Source organism: Mesoplodon densirostris, chromosome 6, assembly GCF_025265405.1.
Source record: "Mesoplodon densirostris isolate mMesDen1 chromosome 6, mMesDen1 primary haplotype, whole genome shotgun sequence".
In the NCBI taxonomy this organism is placed as follows: domain Eukaryota; kingdom Metazoa; phylum Chordata; class Mammalia; order Artiodactyla; family Ziphiidae; genus Mesoplodon; species Mesoplodon densirostris.
Genome location: NC_082666.1, coordinates 61,897,129 through 61,916,184, shown reverse-complemented (window position 1 = coordinate 61,916,184; position 19,056 = coordinate 61,897,129). Strand labels below are relative to the sequence as shown.

Sequence of the window (19,056 nt, the reverse complement as noted above, 5' to 3'; positions counted from 1 at the left end):
TAATTTTATAATTTGTACTGCCTTAGAAACTAGAGTACACACAGGCATGTACCATTTTCGACACATATTGCAATATTCTTGATGTGCTAAACTTAAAAAATGTGAAGATAGTGTTTTGTTTTGTTTTTTTTTTTTTGCTGTACGCGGGCCTCTCACTGCTGTGGCCCCTCCCGTTGCGGAGCACAGGCTCCGGACACACAGGCTCCGCGGCCATGGCTCGCGGGCCCAGCCGCTCCGCGGCACGCGGGATCCTCCGGGATAGGGGCACGAACCCGTGTCCCCTGCATCGGCAGGCGGACTCTCAACCACTGCGCCACCCGGGAAGCCCAAGATAGTGTTTTTAAGTTAAGTAATTAGCCGTTATGGGGCTTGAGTATATATATGAAGATCAGATAATGGAATTTCTGGGTCATATGGTAACTCTATATTTAACCTTTTGAAGAACTGCCAAACTGTTTTCAAAAGCCTCTGCACCATTTCAACATCTCCACAGGCAGTGTATGAAGGCTCCAATTTCTCCACAAAATGTGCTTTATTTTTTTAACAGAGAAACATTTACATTGTAGGAAAAGCTGGCGAATTTATGTTTATTATATTTTGAAATATTACCATTTGATAAAAAGACAAGATATGAAACATATAAAAGACTTTTAAAATGTAGTCCTTTGATATCTATTTGTCACTGACTGTCCAGTTTGCAGTTTGTCTTTTTGCCAACATAAAGAATAAGAAATCAGCAAGCGAAAGTGATAAAAAAGAATTTTACTCCGTAGGGAAGTTTCTAATTTCTGGCCCAAAGTCTCAAAGTTCACGGGTTGCTGAAAGCCAGTAAGGTATCCCTCAAGGCTCCTGTGTTTCAGGAAGTAAGTGCATGATTCATTAGGGAAAGAAACTGTCCTCTCCCCATCATTTTGGGTGCACTTTGAATCTAAAAGTCAAGGAAAACTAATAAAATTAGATAGTATTTTTGACATGCCAAAAAAAGTCTGTGTAAAAGGTATAAATTTTATAGTTTCAGGTTGTTAAAATTTTTTAAGAATTTTTTTTGGGGGGATTTATGAATATTATTTTTGAAATTAAACACACTAAGGAGCAGATTATACCAGTACTAGGAATACTTTTGTCCCATTTGAAAGTGATGTTCCTTATGTTTGTTTGAAAAATATTGGTCTTTAATCTTCTTTGGTAAAGAACATAGGTTTTCTTTTTTAAGGAATACTTGCTCTTATAGCTGTTTCTAGCCTTACCATCAAACAAGCTTTGTTCTTCAAGAATAATTCACAGTAAATAATGCAATGCCTCTGAAAGTCTCTCTGGAATATCAGAATTAATTTAAAACAGAATTCTGACATGTTGATAAGTTCCAAATTATATTTGGAAATCATATCTTTTTTGGATTTTATTTTTCTCCTCTTTACATTTGTAAAACTTTTTATTCATTGGGTATTTACTCAGTGCTTATTATAGGCAAAACACTGTGCTAAGCATCAGGGAACATTTTATAACGGATTATTTCATTCACTTAATATTTATAAAATACCCACAGCATATAGAGCATTGTGACAGGCACCGTGGTAAATAATTCCTGGCCTCTAGGAACTAGCACTCTATTGTATTTGAGGGAGAGTAGATATATACACATGAAATAAGTTAAGTAGCCGTGCAGGAATTAAGTGCCTGAGTGGTTTAATTATGTTCAGAGAAGGTCGAAGTCAGCATGAATGAGAATGTTAATAATAGGTGTCATGGAATAGATGGACCCTGAAATGGGCTCAGGAAATTGTTAGAATTTGGATAGTGTTAGGGGAGTTGAAAGGAAAGGACCTGGTGGTACTAGAGACCATGGATAAATTGTGAAAAGTCACAATGGTGGTGAGGTTCCTGTCTGGATAGCAAAGGAGCAGATCATCTCCTTTTTCTTCAAGTTGAGGATCCTAGGAGAAAGTGAAGTCTTTACAGAAGGCATGTGGGCGTGTTGTGACCTGAGGGGAGACCTTGGTTCAGTAAAGAGTTTCAGCAATAGGATTGGATTGACACAGTCTGACATGAAACTAGCATTGCTTGCTGATGGTTTTGATTTAGGGATGGAGAGGATCTGGTGAAAGAAGGAGGAAGTAAGACTTACTACAAAGTTTTTGACTGGAACAATTGGGTAGATGTTGGTTCAATGTACTCGTAAAGAGGACTATTATAAACACCTTTAGGAGGAAAAACAGCAGTACTTGAGATGGTTATGAGGTATCTAGGGGGAGATGCCTAGTGGGCAGTCAGATCTGTAATTCTGGATTTCAGTGGATCTGCCAGGAATGCAGAAATGTAATTGTTAAGAAATAATCCAAACTCTCAGTATTTATTAGCATTAATATTAGTGTGGTTTTCTTAATCTCATATTTGTCAATAAGAGCTTTAAAAATTTAAGTACTTAATTTCATTATTTTAAAATCTTTATTTCAAATATCCTACTCTGCTAATCCTAGTTATTTAATTGAATGTTGTCCTGGTTGATTTTTTTTTGATAACCGTTAATACTTGGTATCTTGATTATATAAACCAAGAATGATTTAGGCCAACAGATGGTTGTTAGACAAAGTCTTTCAGAGATTGTTTATTTTTATTTATATACAGACTTCACATATATTATTTTTTAATAATTTCTTTTTAAAAAAATAGAGCTAACTCTGATTTATAACATTATATAAATTTCATGTGTACAACATTTTAATTCGACTTCTGAATACACTATAGCATGCCCACCACCAAAAGTCTGGTTTCCATATATCACCATACAGTTGACCCTCTTTAACCATTTTGCCCTCCCCTGACCCTTTCCCTCTGTAACCACTACTCTGTTATCTGTGTCTACATGTTTGTTTTTGTTTGGTTTTTCATTTATTTTGTTTTTGTTTGTTTGTGTTTTATATTCCACATATGAGTGAATTGATAGGGTATTTGTCTTTCTCTCTCTGACTCATTTCACTTAGCATAATACCTTCAAGGTCCACCCTTGTTGAAAATGGCAAGATTTCATCTTTTTTATGGCTTAATAGTATTCCATTGCTTGTATGTACCACATCTTCTTTATCCATTCATCTGTTGATGGGCAGTGAGGTTGCTTCCATATCTCAGCTCTTGTAAATAATGCTGCAGTGAACATAGGGGTACATATATGTATGGTTAGGCTACACTCAAGATGCCTATTCTCTTGCTCTCTGTACATCCTCTGCTAGACCAGTCCCTGCTTCACTCACATGACTATCCAGTTGTCTTAATTATAAGGCTTAATTAGCTCCTGGTAACTGATGAGCCCACCTGACATCAATTCCCCCTATAAATGGTAGCCTCCTTCTCCCCTGAGTAGCAAAGACTGTTGTCATGTCCTGCCCAGCATCTGCCCCACATGGTGAGGTGTAGCTCCAGGACCCTTTGTGTAAGATCCCCCTGTCCAATAAATCACTACTGTCTGTCACTGTCTCTGGGCTCTTTCTTCAGTGTCAAGGCTTGGCAACTCCAAGACTTGCAGGCCTGCAGAGTGCAGTGCAATAATATATCTTTTCGAATTAGTGTTTTCATATTTGGATAAATTTGGAGAAGTGGAACAGCTGGATCATATGGTAGTAAATTAAGTATATACTTAATTTTTTGAGCAATCTCCATACTGTTTTCTACAGTGGCTGCACCAGTTTACATTCCCACCAATAGTGCACAAGTGTTTCCTTTTCTCCACATCCTCACCAATACTTATTTGTTGTCTTTTTGATAATTAGTCATTCTAATGCACATGAGATTGAGACTGAGGGTAATCATCAGTTAGATCCATTATACTGTAACTTGCTTAATAAATAATGAACTGTAACCTGCCTTCACTGATCAAGCTTGCTTTAATTGTTCTGTAAGCATCAGGTAGCCTAAAAAATGTTTGCCTGAGTTGTTTTTCAGGAACTTGGAGTCAGCTGTGTCCAGTTAGAGTTTGATCTGGTGAGGACTGGTGGGATCACCAACCCTCCAAATGGGCATGCGTGAATGTACAATCAGTGACCTTTTGACGTCAGAAGGCCCCAAACTCCACCTACAGAACGTGCATCCCGAGGAGAAGCATGTAGCTTACTTGCACCTGTGCAGAATGATGATACCTCACCTTTTTTTGTCTCCAATTACTTTCCCCACACTCCCCATGCCTCAGCTTTACCCAGAAGTATCCCAAGCCCTTCATCTTTGGGGAGGTGGATTTGCGATTTGTTCTCCCGTCTCTTTGCTTGGCTGCCTCGTGAAGAAACCCTTTCTCTGCTGCAAATCTTTGTCTCAGCGTTTGGCTTGCTGCAGCTTAGACAAATGGACGTGGTTTGGTAACAAGATAATATTTCATTGCTGTTTTAACTTGCATTTTTCTAATAATTGGTGATGTTGAACACCTTTTCATGTGACTGTTGGCTGTCTTTATTTCTTCTTGGGGAAAAATGTGTATTCAGATGCTCTGCCCACTTTTTAATTGAGTTGTTTGTTGTTGAGTTGTATGAGTTCTTTTATGTTTTGGATATTGGCTGCTTATAGATATATGATTTGCAAATTTCTTCTCCCATTTGGTAGGTTGTCCTTTTGTTTTGTTAATGGTTTCTTTTGCTGTACAGAAGCTTTTTAGTTTGATGTAGTCCCATTTGTATATTTTGTTTTCATTTCCCTTGCCTTAGGAGACATATCTAAAATGATATTGCTAAAGCTGATGTGAGAGAGCATACTGCTGCCTATGTTTTTTTCTAGGATTTTTATGGCTTCACTTCTTACATTCAAGTCTTTAATCCATTTTGAGTTAATTTTTGTATATGGTGTAAGATAGTGATCTAGTTTCATTCTTTTGCATGTGGCTGTCCAGTTTTCCCAACACCATTTATTGAAGAGACTGTCCTTTATCCATTGTATGTTCTTTACTCCTTTAATATAAATTAATTGTCCATATATGTGAGAGTTATATCTGGACTTTCAGTTCTGTTCCATTGATCTGTCTGTCTGTTTTTCTGCCAATACCATGCTGTTTTGATTAGTATAGCTTTGTAGTATAATATGAAATAAGGGAATGTGATACCTTGAACTTTTTTTTTTCCCCTTGGGATTGCATTGGCTATTATTGGTTCCATACAAATTTTAGCATTTTTTTGCTCTATTTTTGTGAAAAATATTATTGAGATTTTGACAGAGATTGCACTGAATCTATAGATTACTTTAGCTAATATGGACATTTTAACAGTTGTAATTCTTCCAATCTATGAACACAGAATATCTTTCTATTTTTTCATGTCTTCAGTGTTTTCAACAGTGTCTTATAGTTTTCAGTCTACAGGTCTTTCACCTCCTTGGTTGAATTTATTCCTAGGTATTTTATTCTTTTTGTTGTGATTGTAAATGTGATTTTTTTAAAAATTTCTCTTTCTGCTAGTTTGTTGTTAGTGTATAGAAACACAAAACAGATTTTTGTATACTGATTTTGTACCCTGCAACTTGACTGTATTCATTTATTATTTTTAATAGTTTTTTGGTGGCAACTTTAGGTTTTTCTATATATAAAATACTATCATCAGCAGATAGGGACAGTTTTACTTCTTCTTTTCCAATTTGGGTGTCTTTTATTTCTTTTTCATGCCTAATTGCTCTGGCTAGGACTTCTAATACCAAGTAGAATATGAGTGGTGAGAGTGGGCATCCTTGTTTTGTTCCTGATCTTAGAGGGATAGCTTTTAATTTTTCACCATTGAGTATGATGCTAGTGGGTTTGTCATAAATAGCCTTTATTATGTTACAGTACCTTCCTTCCATACCCATTTTATTGGGAGCTTTTATTATAAATAGGTGTTGAATCTTGTCAAATGTTTTTTCTGCATCTGTTGAGATAATCATGTGATTTTTATCCTTTGTTTTGTTAATGTGGTATATCATGTTGATTGATTTGCAGATATTAAACAATCCTTGCATTCCTGGAATAAATCCCACTATCTTGGTGTATGATCCTTTTAATGTACTGTTGTATTTGGTTTGCTAATGGTTTTTATTTTTTTGGCCATGCTGCGTGGCTTGTGGGATCTTAGTTCCCCAACCAGGGATTGAACCCGGGCCCTCGGCAATAAAAGCTTGGAGTCCTAACCACTGGACCACCGGGGAATTCCCAATTTGCTAATATTTTGTTGAGGATTTTTCCGTTTATGTTTATTAAAGATATTGGCATATAATTTTATTTTTTTGTCCTGTGCTTGTCTGGTTTTGGTATCAAGATAATGTTGGCCTTATAAAATGCATTAGCAAGTGTTCTCTCCTCTTCAGTTTTTTGGAAGATTTTGAGAATGATAGGTATTGAATCATCTTTGAATATTTGGTAGAATTTACCACTTCATACATATTCTTAGTCTTATTTTTATTCTTTTAGCAATTTGTGAATAGCATCTCTTTCTTACAATACAAACTATATGATGAGTCTCATGAAATCATTCATAGTGGTAGTAATTAATATTAACTAGCACTTTTAAATAAATAACCAATACAAATGATCAAAATATGAGAGCCAAAAAATGACATGAGGATCTTTAAAATTGCTTTATTACATCACTACTGCTTCTACCAACCAGGTAGCCTAAAATGAAAACTGGCTGTGTAAGTCAAGAATCTCAATTCTGTTTTCCAGAAATTCCAGTGTGCTCCTGTTTTTCCTCTATATAGAGAGAAGTAGGGTATTTTTTGTAATATATTCCCGATTTTTATCCATTTCTAACCATGTTTTAATTGCTCTCTTATCCTCATCCCAGGACTATCTGTTTCTGGCTGTCTCTCTGAAATGCTTTAACTTTAACCTGATGTTCTGTGGAAATGGACCAGCTGTATAGAGTAGAGGAATCTATCATGCAGTAAAATTAAATCTTTTTGCAATACGTTTACTTTACTTTTATCTCTCCTTCCACAATCCATTTGATTTTGACCAGTGACTGATTTTTTTTGAAATATTTAAAATATCATTAGCAAATATATCTTTTAACAATTTTTTTTTTGGTCAAAAAACTGATATTTGTTAAAAACCGACTTCTGCCTGAGACTTTGATATCTGTAAAAGTGTAGAACCCAAATGCTTAGATTCATTTTTTTTTTCCTTTTAATGTCTTTTTTGGAGTATAACTACTTTACAATGGTGTGTTAGTTTCTGCTTTATAACAAAGTGAATCAGTTATACATATACCTATGTCCCCATATCTCTTCCCTCTTGTGTCTCCCTCCCTCCCACCCTCCCTATCCCACCCCTCTAGGTAGTCACAAAGCACCAAGCTGATCTCCCTGTGCTGTGCAACTGCTTCCCACTAGCACTCTGTTTTACATTTGGTAGTGTATATATGTCCATGCCACTCTCTCACTTTGACCCAGCTTACCCTTCCCCCTCCCTGTATCCTCAAGTCCATTCTCTAGTAGTCTGTGTCTTTATTCCTGTCTTGCCCCTAGGTTCTTCATGACCTTTTCTTTTCTTTTTTTTTAGATTCCATACATATGTGTTAGCATATGGTATTTGTTTTTCTCTTTCTGACTTACTTCACTCTGTATGACAGACTAGGTCCATCCACCTCACTACAAATAACTCAATTTCGTTCCTTTTTATGGCTGAGTAATATTCCATTGTATATATGTGCCACATCTTCTTTATCCATTCATCTGATGATGGACACTTAGGTTGCTTCCATGTCCTGGCTATTGTAAATAGAGCTGCAATGAACATTGTGGTACCTGACTCTTTTTGAATTATGGTTTTCTCAGGGTATATGCCCAGTAGTGGGATTCCTGGGTCGTATGGTAGTTCTATTTGTAATTTTTTAAGGAACCTCCATACTGTTCTCCTTAGTGGCTGTATCAGTTTACATTCCCACCAAAAATACAAGAGGGTTCCCTTTTCTCCACACCCTCTCCAGCATTATGGTTTGTAGATTTTATGATGATGGCCATTCTGACCAGTGTGAGATGATATCTCATTGTAGTTTTGATTTGCATTCCTCTAATGATTAATGATGTTGAGCATTCTTTCATGTGTTTGTTGGCAATCTGTATATCTTCTTTGGAGAAATGTCTGTTTAGGTCTTCTGCCCATTTTTGGATTGGGTTGTTTGTTTTTTTGATATTGAGCTGCATGAGCTGCTTGTAAATTTTGGATATTAATCCTTGTCAGTTGCTTCATTTGCAAATATTTTCTACCCTTCTGAGGGTTGTCCTTTCGTCTTGTTTATGGTTTCCTTTGCTGTGCAAAAGCTTTTAAATATCCTTAGGTCCCATTTGTTTATTTTTGTTTTTATTTCCATTTCTCTAAGAGGTGGGTCAAAAAGGATCTTGCTGTGATTTATGTCAAAGAGTGTTCTGCCTATCTTTTCCTCTAAGGGTTTGGTAGTGTCTGACCTTACGTTTAGGTCTTTAATCCATTTGGAGTTTATTTTTGTATATGGTGTTAGGGAGTGTTCTAATTCCATTCTTTTACATGTGGCTGTCCAGTTTTCCCAGGACCACTTATTGAAGAGGCTGGCTTTTCTCTGCTGTATATTCTTGCCTCCTTTATCAAAGGTAAGGTGACCATATGTGTGTGGGTTTATCTCTGGGCTTTCTATCCTATTCCATTGATCTATATTTCTGTTTTTGTGCCAGTACCATACTGTCTTGATTATTGTAGCTTTGTAGTATAGTTTGAAATCAGGGAGCCTGATCCCTCCAGCTCCATTTTTCTTTCTCAAGATTGCTTTGGCTATTCGGGGTCTTTTGTGTTTCCATACAAATTGTGACATTTTTTGTTCTAGTTCTGTGAAAAATGCCATTGGTAGTTTGATAGGGATTGCATTGAATCTGTAGATTGCTTTGGGTATAGAGTCATTTTCATAATGTTGATTGTTCCAATCCAAGAACATGGTATATCTCTCCATCTATTTGTATCATCTTTAATTTCTTTCATCAGTGTGTTATAATTTTCTGCATACAGCTCTTTTGTCTCCTTAGGTAGGTTTATTCCTAGATATTTTTTTCTTTTTGTTTCAGTGGTAAATGGGAGAATTTTCTTGATTTCACTTTCAGATTTTTCATCATTAGTGTATAGGAATGCCAGAGATTTCTGTGCATTAATTTTGTATCCTGCTACTTTACCAAATTCATTGATTAGCTCTAGTAGTTTTCTGGTAGCATCCTTAGGATTCTCTATGTATAGTATCATGTCATCTGCAAACAGTGACAGCTTTACTTCTTCTTTTCCGATTTGGATTCCTTTTATTTCCTTTACTTCTCTGATTGCTGTGGCTAAAACTTCCAAAACTATGTTGAATAAGAGTGGTGAGAGTGGGCAACCTTGTCTTGTTCCTGATCTTAGTGGAAATGGTTTCAGTTTTTCACCATTGAGGACGATGTTGGCTGTGGGTTTGTCATATATGGCCTTTATTATGTTGAGGAAAGTTCCCTCTATGCCTACTTTCTGCAGGGTTTTTATCATAACTGGGTGTTGAATTTTGTCGAAAGCTTTCTCTGCATCTATTGAGATGATCATATGGTTTTTCTCCTTCAATTTGTTAATATGGTGTATCACGTTGATTGATTTGCATATATTGAAGAATCCTTGCATTCCTGTAATAAACCCCACTTGATCATGGTTTATGATCCTGGTTTATGATCCAACAGCAGTTGGATTCTGTTCGCTAGTCTTTTGTTGAGGATTTTTGCATCTATCCTCATCAGAGATATTGGCCTGTAGTTTTCTTTCTTTGTGACATCTTTGTCTGGTTTTGGTATCAGGGTGATGGTGACCTCGTAGAATGATTTTGGGAGTGTTCCTCTGTCTCCTATATTTTGTAAGAGTTTGAGAAGCATAGGTGTTATCTCTTCCCTAAATGTTTGATAGAATTCTCCTGTGAAGCCATCCGGTCCTGGGCTTTTGTTTGTTGGAAGATTTTTAATCACAGTTTCAATTTCAGTGCTTGTGATTGGTCTGTTCATATTTTCTATTTCTTTCTGGTTCAGTCTCAGAATGTTGTGCATTTCTAAGAATTTCTCCATTTCTTCCAGGTTGTCCATTTTATTGGCATAGAGTTGCTTGTAGTAATCTCTCATGATCTTTTGTATTTCTGCTGTGTTAGTTGTTACTTCTCCTTTTTCATTTCTAATTCTATTGATTTGAGTCGTCTCCCTTTTTTTCTTGATGAGTCTGTCTAATGGTGTATCAATTTTGTTTATCTTCTCAAAGAACCAGCTTTTAGTTTTATTGATCTTTGCTGTCATTTCCTTCATTTCTTTTTCCTTTATTTCTGATCTGATATTTATGATTTCTTTCCTTCTGCTAACTTTGGGGTTTTTTTGTTCTTCTTTCTCTAATTGCTTTAGGTTTAAGGTTAGTTTGTTTATTTGAGGTGTTTCTTGTTTCTTAAGGTAGGATTGTATTGCTATAAACTTCCCTCTTAGAACTGCTTTTGCTGCATCCCTTAGGTTTGGGTCATCATGTTTTCATTGTCATTTTTTTCTAGGTAGTTTTTGATTTCCTCTGTGATCTCTTGGTTATTAAGTAGTGTATTGTTTAGCCTCCATGTGTTTGTATGTTCTACAGTTTTTTTCCTGTAATTGATATCTAGTCTCATAGTGTTGTGGTCGGAAAAGATACTTGATACTATTTCAATTTTTAAAATTTACCAAGGCTTGATTTGTGACCCAAGATATGATCTATCCTGGAGAATGTTCCATGAGCACTTGAGAAGCATGTGTATTCTATTGTTTTGGATGGAATGTCCTATAAATATCAATTAAGTCCATCTTGTTTAAAGTATCATTTAAAGCTTGTGTTTCCTTATTTATTTTCATTTGAATGATCTGTCCATTGATGAAAGTGCGGTGTTAATGTCCCCTACTATGATTGTGTTACTGTCGATTTCCCCTTTTATGGCTTTTAGTATTTGCCTTACGTATTGTGGTGCTCCTATGTTGGGTGCATAAATATTTACAATTGTTATATCTTCTTCTTGGATTGATCCCTTGATCATTCTGTAGTGTCCTTCTTTGTCTCTTGTAATAGTCTTTGTTTTAAAGTCTTTTTTTCTGATATGAGAATTGCTACTCCAGCTTTGTTTTGATTTCCATTTGCATGGAATATCTTTTTCCATCCCCTCACTTTCAGTCTGTATGTGTCCCTAGGTCTGAAGTGGGTCTCTTGTAGACAGCATATATACGGGTCTTGTTTTTGTATCCATTCAGCCACTCTGTGTCTTTTGGTTGGAGCATTTAATCCATTTACATTTAAGGTAATTATTGATATGTATGTTCCTATTACCATTTTCTTAATTGTTCTGTGTTTGGTTTTAGGTCTTTTCCTTCTCTTGCGTTTCCTGCCTAGAGAAGTCCCTTTAGCATTTGTTGTAAAGCTGGTTTGGGGGTGCTGAATTCTCTTAGCTTTTGCTTGTCTGTAAAGGATTTGATTTCTCTGTCAAATCTGAATGAGATCCTTGCTGGGTAGAGTAATCTTGGTTTTAGGTTTTTCTCCTTCATCACTTTAAATATGTCCTGCCACTCCCTTCTGGCTTGCAGAGTTTCTGCTGAATGTTCAGCTGTTAACCTTATGGCGATTACCTTGTGTGTTTTTTGTTGTTTTTCCCTTACTGCTTTTAATATTTTTTCTTTGTATTTAATTTTTGAGAGTTTGATTAATATGTGTCTTGGCGTGTGTCTACTTGGATTTATCCTGTATGGGACTTTCTGTGCTTCCTAGACTTGATTCACTATTTCCTTTCCCATATTAGGGAAGTTTTCAACTATAATCTCTTCAAATATTTTCTCAGTCCCTTCTTCTCTTCTTCTTCTGGGACCCCTATAATTCGAATCTTGGTGTGTTTAATGTTGTCCCAGAGTTCTCTGAGGCGGTCCTCAATTCTTGTCATTCTTTTTTCTTTTTTCTGCTCTGCAGCAATTATTTCCACTATTTTGTCTTCCAGGTCACTTATCCATTCTTCTGCCTCAGTTATTCTGCTATTGATCCCTTCTAGAGAGTTTTTAATTTCATTTATTGTGTTGTTCGTCACTGTTTGTTTGCCCTTTAGTTCTTCTAGTTCCTTGTTAAGTGTTTCTGGTATGCTCTCCATTCTATTTCCAAGATTTTGGATCATCTTTACTATCATTATTCTGAATTCTTTTTCAGGTAGACTGCCTATTTCTTCTTCATTTGTTAGGTTTGGTGGGTTTTTGCCTTGCTCCTTCATCTGCTGTGTGTTTGTCTTTCTTCTCATTTTGCTTAGCTTACTGTGTTCAGGGTCTCCTTTTCGCAGGCTGCAGGTTTGTAGTTCCCGTTGTTTTTGGTGTCTGTCCCCAGTGCCTAAGGCTCGTTTAGTGGGTTGTGTAGGGTTCCTGGTATAGGGGACTAGTGCCTGTGTTCTGGTGGATGAGGCTGCATCTTGTCTTTCTGGTGGGCAGGTCCACGTCTGGTGGTGTGTTTTGAGGTGCCTGTGCCCTTATGATTTTAGGCAGCCTCTCTGCTAATGGATGGGGTTGTGTTCCTGTCTTGGTAGTTGTTTGGCATAGGGTGTCCAGCACTGTAGCTTGCTGGTCGTTGAGTGGAGCTGGGTCTTGGCGTTGAGATGGAGATCTCTGGGAGATTTTTGCCATTTGATATTACGTGGAGCTGGGAGGTCTCTTGTGGACCCGTGACCTGAACTTGGCTCTCCCACCTGATGCCTGTCTGGAGCACCAAGAGCCTGTCATCCACATGTCTCAGAATAAAAGGGAGAAAAAAAAGAAAGAAAGAAAAAACAAACAATAAAACCCCGGACAGACAGAACCCTAGGACAAATGGTAAAAGCAAAGCTATACAGTCAAAATCACACACAGAAGCATACACATACACACTCACAAAAAGAGAAAAAGGGAAAATATATATATATATCGTGGCTCCCAAAGTCCAGCATCTCAATTTGGGATGATTCGTTGTCTATTCAGGTATTCCACAGATGCAGCGTACATCACGTTGATTGTGGAGATTTAATCCGCTGCTCCTGAGGCTGCTGGGAGAGCTTTCCCTTTCTCTTCTTTGTTCGCATAGGTCCTGAGGTTCAGCTTTGCATTTGGACTCGCCTCTGCGTGTAGGTCGCCTGAGGGCATATGTTCTTTGCTCAGACAGGACGGGGTTAAAAGAGCAGCTGATTTGGGGGCTCTGGCTCACTCAGGCCGGGGGGAGGGAGGGGTATGGATGCGGGGCGAGCCTGCGGCATCAGAGGCCGGCGTGACATTGCACCAGGCTGAGGCGCACCGTGCGTTCTTTGGGGGAAGTTGTCCTTGGATCCCGGGACTCTGGCAGTGGCAGGCTGCATAGGCTCCCAGGAGGGGAGGTGTGGAGAGTGACCTGTGCTTGCTCAGGGAGGAAGGAGCTCAGAGGGACTTGGCTGAATAAAGGGCTTGCGAGCCTAAGGGTGAGTTTTAAGCCGCTTTCCCCGCTGTCTGGAGGAGTGACGCTGACGCTCCAGCCGGACCCTGTGCCTCCCTTTCGCCGTTTCCCCTCAGGACGCTCAGGTCCACCCCGATTAGGTTCATTTTTATTTTGATTACTTAGGTATGACCAGTGCATCTCTTTTATCCTAGATTTTCTATAATTTTCCTTTTTTTCTCTAAATGAACTGGTGGAGTTGATTTTGGAGAGAATATGGAATTAAACTTTGTAATTTCCATTTGCTCCCTCTACTCCCTGAAACTCTACTGCTATCCCAGGCAGTCTTTATTAATGTTTCCAATTTTTCCATCCATTTACTAAAGCTTAGCAACTGTCCCAAGTTTTATGGTTTCTCATAGCTTTCTGGGTAAAGTTTAAATTCTTTAGCTTAATCATTTATTATCTACATACTTCTCAAATTTCCATCATTTTCCTCTTCAAACATTCTGAATTATTTGTACTTCCTTAGAACACATTACTTTGTTTTCTGGCTCTTCCTTTGCTATATGCTAGTCTTCCTGCTTTTTCTAGCTGTAACTTTTGTCAGTTTTCCCTTTTCATAAAGGCTGTTGTACATCTGCTTCTAAGCCGTCCACTTGGCTCTCAGAGTTTCTTCCATCTTCCAGCTGCTCCCAGTGGAACACCACGACCTTTACTAGTGGTCTTTATATGGAGCTCTGGGACACAGGCCCATTGATAGACTACTGCTGCCACAACTTGGCTATCAGTAGAGGTGTGGTTGGAGCAAGCTACAATTCCCTTATTTCCCCATTCCTTTATTTCTCACAGTACCACCACAGGTACGGCTGGATCAGACTTCAGAGAATAGTTGGAGTAAATAAAGGAAATTAAAGTATAGCAGAGAAACATTTAAAACCAAGACTAAATCCAATTTCCCTCCTGCCCAAGGGAAAGCATTCAAGAAGTTGAATCCATCAGAGAGTGGCCTCTTGTATACTTCCTTTACTCGTTTGTATTCAGGACTGTACTTCTGAGTGCCTCCTTCTACTCACCGTGCACCTTTGGGAACCTCATCCCCTAGCCTCAGGACTGGTTTTGGTCCGGGGGTTACTTTCCTCAGCCATGTGTTTCAACAAGTTTGAATCCTTTTGGCTACTTCCTGTCAGCATTGTCCATGGTAGGCTTTGACACCTAAATCTTGCAGAGTAGTTAAGAGTTTGTATGATTTTCTCTAAGTCTGAACACCTTTGAAGTCTTCCTGCCAGTGTAAATTTTGGAAATGCCTTTGATTGTTCTAGTTGTTTGTGGATAACTCTTGAATCAGACACTCACTGTAAACCTTTCCCAAACACCATTGTTAAATTTCAGACAGAGTGTGACCTGAACCAGTAATACAAAGAGAAATATTTTCCTTAATGCCCCCCAAAGGATTCTCTCATAATGAAGATACTGCTTCACTTTATATAGAGCATGATTTTTCTTTTCTTTTTTTTTTTTTTTTTTTTTCGTGGTACGTGGGCCTCTCACTGCTGTGGCCTCTCCCCGTTGCGGACCACAGGCTCCGGACGCGCAGGCCCAGCGGCCATGGCTCACGGGCCCAGCTGCTCCGCAGCATGTGGGATCCTCCCAGACCGGGGCACGAACCCGTGTCCCCTGCATCGGCAGGCGGACTCTCAACCACTGCGCCACCAGGGAAGCCCCAAGAGCATGATTTTTCTTAGTCTCTGACTGACCCCCTTATTCAAATTGAACTCCCTTGGCCTGTTTTAAAAAGAACGAAGTCCATGGACAAGCCAGGGCAGCTTATTTGGTTAAGTAAAGATTCAGCTAAAGCTGTTAAATCACCATGGACTAGATTAGATTAAATTTTATTATAAGGGTAGCCATTGGCTAGCCTCCTTATTGGTGGAGTTGAGTTTTTTGTTGTTGTTCTTTCTATTACACATCTCACTCCCACTTGTCCTTTGCCATATTCCTCCAAAAGCTTGTCAACGTCATTTGGTATAAACATCCTTTTGTGCATCTCTGGCAATCTAGCATAGCTCCATCACAGCATTATACCATAATCATTGATTTATTTGTCTGTTTTCCTAGCGTGTGGAGTTTAGTAAGCAATGAATAAATGTTTATCGAATGATAAATGAATCAGTAAAAGAAATTGGCATCTGTCATCTTCTGAATTTACTCTGTTTCAACAATTCCTTAATGATTAGGTATAAGATTTCATGGAGAGCTAGTTTATTTTCTAGTGATTAAAATCCAGTGCCTGCAGTTAAAATTTCTGTATGTTGCATATTAAGTTTTGAATTATAAGTACCTTGATCAGGAAAAAAGGACCAGAGTGCTGCTGAGGCCCAGCCCACAGTTAGTAATTTACTCCCAGCACTGGAGCTGTACTTTGCACAGCCTTCTGTCTTGGGGAGGAAGAAACTGAAATAAGAGAGTATGCTCTCAGAATCAGTCCCCTCTCATCTAGTAAATGGCAGATAGTCAGATGCTGTGTATTGTATTATTTATTTAACCCTTTGCTATTTTGACAAAAAGTTAAGTCTTTTTACGTATAGAAAAGCCTCTAATGCTGGTGTGATTCCTGTTTAAAAGTAGGAAATACATGTTACTGAGTAATGGAAGAGAAGAAATTTTCTTTTTCTGAATATGTGTATTTATGCATAAGTATACAGGAAATTTACAAAGTATTTTTAAATGTATGTGCTCTACTTTGTGTAAAGCTTCCATATAAGGGATTTAAAAATTACTGTGCACATTTAGATCTAAGCTGTTTGGCCCACTGTTGCTCTATCATATGTATTTTTTGGATATTTTAGAACATAGATCTTTTGAAGAAAAAGAACTAGTTGTCAGCAAAAGTTTTTCTTTTTTAAAAGAGGAGTTAATAAAATGCCTGTTTCATGATCAAATATATTATTTGACTTTTCTTATAGAAATTTCAAGAAATTGCTGAAAAAAATATGGAAAAATTGAACTGTATTGAGAAGTCACGTGAACAATTGGTTGTTGAAAACACACATTTCAAAAACTTGTTATCACAGACTAAAAAGGAACAAACATCCTTGCTGGCGGCCTGCGCATTGATGGCTGGTGCCTTATATCCTCTGTATAGCCGATCATCTGCCTTATCCACACAGAGAGATTTTCTCCAGCAACAGGTCAACACCTTTGAGTTGTTAAAATTGGAAGTTAGAACTCTAGCCCAGGCTTTGTCAACTGTAGAAGAAAAGAAGCAAGAGGAAACCAAGATGAAGAAAAAAGCATTCAAAGGATTAATACGTGTATTCCGGAAAGGTGTTATTGCAATTTTGGCAGCAAACAGACTCAAGATTTTGGGCCAGTCGTGTGCGTCTCTTTTTACCTGGATGGAGAGTTTCAAAGAAGGCATAGGCATGTTGGTGTGTACAGGAGAGCCCAAAGACAAGAATAAATTTCCAAGTAAGATAATTTGTGCTTTTAAAAATCTGAGTCGAATGTAAGTGACATACGAAGTGAATATGTTGGGCAAAAACATAAAAAAATCATTTACAATGTCAAATCATGTAACATATCTACATACATATGTAGATATGTATGTGTGTATGAATAAGTATGTATCTATGTATAAATTAGGCTTTAATTTTTTGTTATAAACATTAAAATATAAAGAAAGTAGCAAATATATATGATTTCAACTTTGTCTAGCTTTATTATATTTGAATATTCTTTTGACAGTAAGTTGAAAAGTTTGTACAGTGATTTTTCAATAAAGTCAATCCAGAAACTCTGCCCTATTTAAAATTAATTAGTAGCATAATTTACTTTCACTTTCTTTGAATTAGTATAAAATGATTAGAGTTAAAAATCTGTTGAAGAATTGAATGAAAATGAAACTAATGTAAGTTTTATAGCTAACTTTTTTTGAATGCTTGACTATTCTGAGGAAACAATTATTTCAGTTTTTAACTTTTCAAAAGCAAGCTATTAAGTAAGTAGAGCTAAAGAAAATTTCCTTCTCCCTTTTCTTTTATGATGTCAGTTACCATTATATATAGAGAGGAGTTAATAAAATGCCTGTTTGTTTCATGATCAAATACATTATTTGACTTCTCTTCTTATATGGAAAAATTGAACCGTAAATAAAGTCAATAAAATCTCACATCTATTGTAGACTTCTCTGCACTAGGTGAAGTTCTACGTACAAATTTTGATCTACTTCTTAAATAGCTAAATATTGCCATAATTTTTAAATGGATTTTAATAAATTTTTGTAGAATTGCATAATGGATTTTTTTCTGTTTTTGCAGAACATCAAAAGGAGCAGTTACGTTGTTTGCAAGCTCGCAGTTGGCTCACCAGTTCTGACCTTCTTGCTGCAATAATCAGTTCTATGGCTGAGTTACAGGAAACTATTAGTAAAGCAGGTATGATTCCCCTTTTTATGTCCTTGCAAAATACATTTAAAAAGCAAATGTCCAGAAATTCTTTATGGTACAAATTCTAATAAACCTTCAAGGAAGAAAATGTATTTGTTTTTATCTTTCTTTTATTCAGGTACAGAGAGATTACTAAACCTATATTTAATGAAGTAGTGAATTAATGTAATTTTTGATGTTAATTTTGTCTTTATGGGGAAATTAAATGACATTTCTTGGTGAATACATTCACCTGTTTTTTCCTTTGTGACATGCTTTTCCTATGGAAAACTCATCATTAGCTTTTTTATTAAGCAATACTGGTAATATTCTTTCAAATGTTTTAACCTTTCTTCTGTTCCTGGCCATGTGCTTTAGAAATCCGAATAATAACTGAATCAGTAGAAAATTTTTCTCTCTCCTTTGGCAACATGTTTTTATTTTTTCTATTTAATTTTAAATAGAGTTAATTTAAATAGTCTGCTCCTTTCCACTAGGTGTGAAGCCACCTATAACCAGTGATTTCCAAAGGTCTAAAATGCAAGTTTATTTTTTCATGACAGATTGCGTGGCATGTTTATGTGAAAAGTTCAATGAAAACTAATTTCTCTACACTTAAAGAGTAACATACAGTTACCTACTGCTTAAGCTATGTCATTGGACTAATTATGGTTGTTTCAGACACATTAATAGAAAAAAATGTACAGTAGACTTGTTAATACTTGCCTGCATAATGAAATATTCTAAGTATTAATGAAATGATAATTTGGGATGTAATTTAATTCTTCAGACAATTCTGCTGTGTAAATATAGATCATTTATTGTGATTTCACACATGTAAACTAGGCTCTTATAGTACAAAACTTATGATCCAAAGATTATTTTTAGGTTGTGGCCATAAATGTTGGTAAGAAATATGCATATTTTAATGTATCGGCAAAATCTCAACATACTGGGTTTGGAGTATGAAATAAAAGTGCAAATAAATATATTTTAAGAATGTTGGTATTATAACTTCAAAGCAAAATTGTAACATTCTTGAAAGAACTTAATAAATTTTGGGGTTTAGTTTAATAAACAGATGATTTTTGTTAGTCATATTTTTTCAGGCATGTGGACATAAAATAGATTGGTTTCTTAAGCTATAATCTTATTTATATTATTACTTTATTTAATGCATTTTTTTAATCACTGTGCTATATGCTTGAGGAGATAAAAGAAAAAGATGTGACTTGATCGATCCTCTAGAAA

At 36.7% G+C, this 19,056-nt stretch overlaps 1 protein-coding gene across 1 annotated transcript in view; it reads left to right on the top strand.

Annotated features, from left to right (window-relative positions):
- The window catches only part of CCDC171 (coiled-coil domain containing 171), a 346,670-nt gene that overhangs the window by 172,457 nt on the left and 155,157 nt on the right, over positions 1-19,056 (top strand). Inside the window, exons 18-19 of the mRNA XM_060101112.1 lie at positions 16,345-16,849; positions 17,698-17,814. Of these exons, the coding sequence (XP_059957095.1) occupies positions 16,345-16,849; positions 17,698-17,814 (622 nt within the window). The remainder of the gene's footprint in view (positions 1-16,344; positions 16,850-17,697; positions 17,815-19,056) is intronic.